Below are 2,690 nucleotides of genomic sequence, written 5' to 3'. Positions count from 1 at the left end.
TATTTGCATGTCCGCGAGCCTTGTTAGCAATGGCTACTTGACCTCATCTTTTCTCCCTATTGGTGATCAATGGGTGAAAATGAGACGAGTACTCGCCTCCCATCTGCTCTCACCAACATCTCTTCAATGGCTTCGTCCTAAGAGGGACGAAGAATCTGACCAGCTTCTTCGATTCATTTACAATCAATGCATTAACAAATGCCGTACTCATGTTATTAAATTGAGGGAAGTAACAAGATCTTTTGTGCAAATGTTAGTAAGAAAATGATTTTCAGCAAGAGAGAATTTCTAAAAGATCGAGGAGGAGGAGGAGCAACTTGATGCGTTTTTCACACTTTTTGAATATTTCCATTCTTTTAGTATCTCAGATTACTTACCATGGTTAAGCGATTTCGATTTAGATGGTCATAATTAAGGCAATTCTCAAGAATGCCTTTGCCACAGCTAGTAAATACACTGATCATGAAGTTGACCAGAGGATTCAGATTTGGATGGATGGAAACAAATTTGCACAAGAAGACATCCTTGAGGTTCCTATCATGCTTAAAGATACTAATGGGAATCCATTGTTGAGTGTTAACGAGATTAAAACGCAAATCCTTGTAAGTAAGTATATATACTTTCAATCCCCTATAGGCCAAAACCATATTAGCATGATAAACTTTGATTTTTTTTGGTTTTACCTAGGCTATAGAAATGTTTTGACATATTTTTGGTTTTGAAGAAAATCAAATATATACGGTTATTATTTTTATTGGTTAGCAATATTAGTATGAGCTTAAGTTATATACACCGCCAGTTTAAGTAGTTTATATATATATATATATATATATATATATATAAAGATATATTATTAGGACATTTTTACTTCTTGTAGCATTTAATCTGTCTTATTTTCAAGATTACGAATATAACATTTTAAGGAGGTTTACTTATAAATATCCTTTGAGCCACTTGATAGTGTAAAACGTGTAATCCATCCTATTTTCAATATTACAAATATCACATTTTAAGGAGGTTGCTTATAGATATCCTATAAGTGACCTGATAATGTGAAAAGTTGTAGCGTGTAATCCTTATTTTTCAAGATTACAAATCTCACACTTTAAGGAGACTTACCTATAGATATCCTTTGAGTAGCCTGATACTGTGAAAAAGTTGTTATGTTGACGGTATATTTCTTTTCCTTTTACCACAAAATTTGATCTCCACCACTCTTATATACTTAATAATTTTTAATATTGACAGGAAGTGATGCTTGCTACGCTAGATAATCCCTCAAATGCAGTTGAATGGACAATAAGAGAACTGTTGAAGCAACCAAAGATAATGCAAAGGGCCATAGAAGAGATTGACACAATCGTTGGGAGCAATAGATTGGTTCAAGAATCGGACTTGCCACAATTAAATTATGTGAATACTTGCATAAAAGAGGCGTTTCGACTACATCCGTTGGCAACGTTTAACATTCCACATGTGTCCATTGGTGATGCTATCATGGGCGAACACTTCATCCCGAAAGGGAGTGTAGTGTTACTAACTACTAAGTCGTCTTGGACTTGGCAGGAACCCTAGGGTTTGCGAGGATCCGTTGAAGTTCAATCCGGAGTGCCATCTATGATCAGGTGGTGGCGGCGGCGGCGGTGAAGTAGTTCTCACTAATTTGGAGTTACGTGCGCTGTCATTTAGTATTGGACGACGAGGTTGTCCGGGTGTGAAGCTGGGTTCTACAATTACGACCATGTTACTTGCTAGGCTTCTTTAAGGATTTACTTGGAGTTTACCACCAAACTCCTCTCCACACATTAATGATTTTGTTGGAAGTGATCCCTATTTTAACAAGCCACTTTTTGCTCTGGCAAAGCCGCTATTATCTAATGGCATGTATCCTTAATATTAATGAGTGTGTAAAGGGTTACCCGTGTTTAACAGTTGTGTCACATAAATTTGATCTAAAGGTCAGATGGTAAACTCTGTATTCTGCCTTCAGAACCCATTTAAGGGTAATTTCGTGTTTAAACCATGTTGGCGGTGTTTTCCGGCGAAATCGGGTTTAATTAAAAAATTAGTTAGAGATTTGTTTTTCTAGAGTTTGAAGACAAGGGAGCCGTATCCAATCATGAGAACCCTTAGTATGAGCCTGGTCTGAAGTAACTTGGATCGTGATATAAGTTATAACAAACAACAAGGAATAAATTAAGATTCAAATAGCTAAAAGAGAAAAATAGAAAAAAATTGTTTTCGTGTTTGTTCCTCAGGAAAAATCCCCTCTTCGACAAAGGGTAAGAGCTAAGATATAAGTAATGAGAATAATCTCCCGGTTCCTTCTTTGCTAAGCTACCATATATACCAACCTTGGACTTTTCAACCCTAATGTTCGTGTGATATGACAAGATTGCAGCACAACGTACCTTTTTGCTGCAGCACTCTGATCGAGAGACCTGCAGATGTGACTTGAGTTGGTGGGAGTGAAGGACCGCTGCGCCCACCCAGTGGTCATATCGAGTATCCAGTTTCGTGACCGAGCCCGAATGCGCTTTTACCTTCCCATACAGGTGGGATGTACGGTAATTCCATTGAAGCATGGGAGTCGAGATATCAGCTCTTGTTCATAGACAGTTTAAATGCTAGCATTCAAATTAAAGGAGCTGAGAAAATACAACTATTGATCCATGTAGGCTTGTAGCTAT

General features: G+C 37.4%; 1 protein-coding gene across 1 annotated transcript; it reads left to right on the top strand.

Annotated features, from left to right (window-relative positions):
- The first annotated feature begins 539 nt into the window (after positions 1-539).
- On the top strand, positions 540-1,575 carry LOC132642253 (valine N-monooxygenase 1-like). The gene is made up of 2 exons (XM_060359504.1): positions 540-602; positions 1,249-1,575. Exons 1-2 carry the CDS (start codon positions 540-542, stop codon positions 1,573-1,575), a joined length of 390 nt encoding a protein of 129 aa, XP_060215487.1.
- Positions 1,576-2,690: the final 1,115 nt, after the last annotated feature.

The sequence above is a fragment of the Lycium barbarum genome, chromosome 5 (assembly GCF_019175385.1).
Source record: "Lycium barbarum isolate Lr01 chromosome 5, ASM1917538v2, whole genome shotgun sequence".
Classification (NCBI taxonomy): Eukaryota; Viridiplantae; Streptophyta; class Magnoliopsida; order Solanales; family Solanaceae; genus Lycium; species Lycium barbarum.
Note: the sequence above shows the minus strand (reverse complement) of the source record. Positions and strands in the feature narration are given on the sequence as shown.

What these genes read in the sequence shown, in the direction of transcription:
- LOC132642253 (XM_060359504.1), top strand. Translation starts at nt 540, where the DNA reads ATGCTTAAAGATACTAATGGGAATCCATTGTTGAGTGTTAACGAGATT. An exon ending in AGATTAAAACGCAAATCCTT is followed by an intron (nt 603 to 1,248) that starts GTAAGTAAGTAT and finishes TAATATTGACAG; the next exon opens with GAAGTGATGCTTGCTACGCT.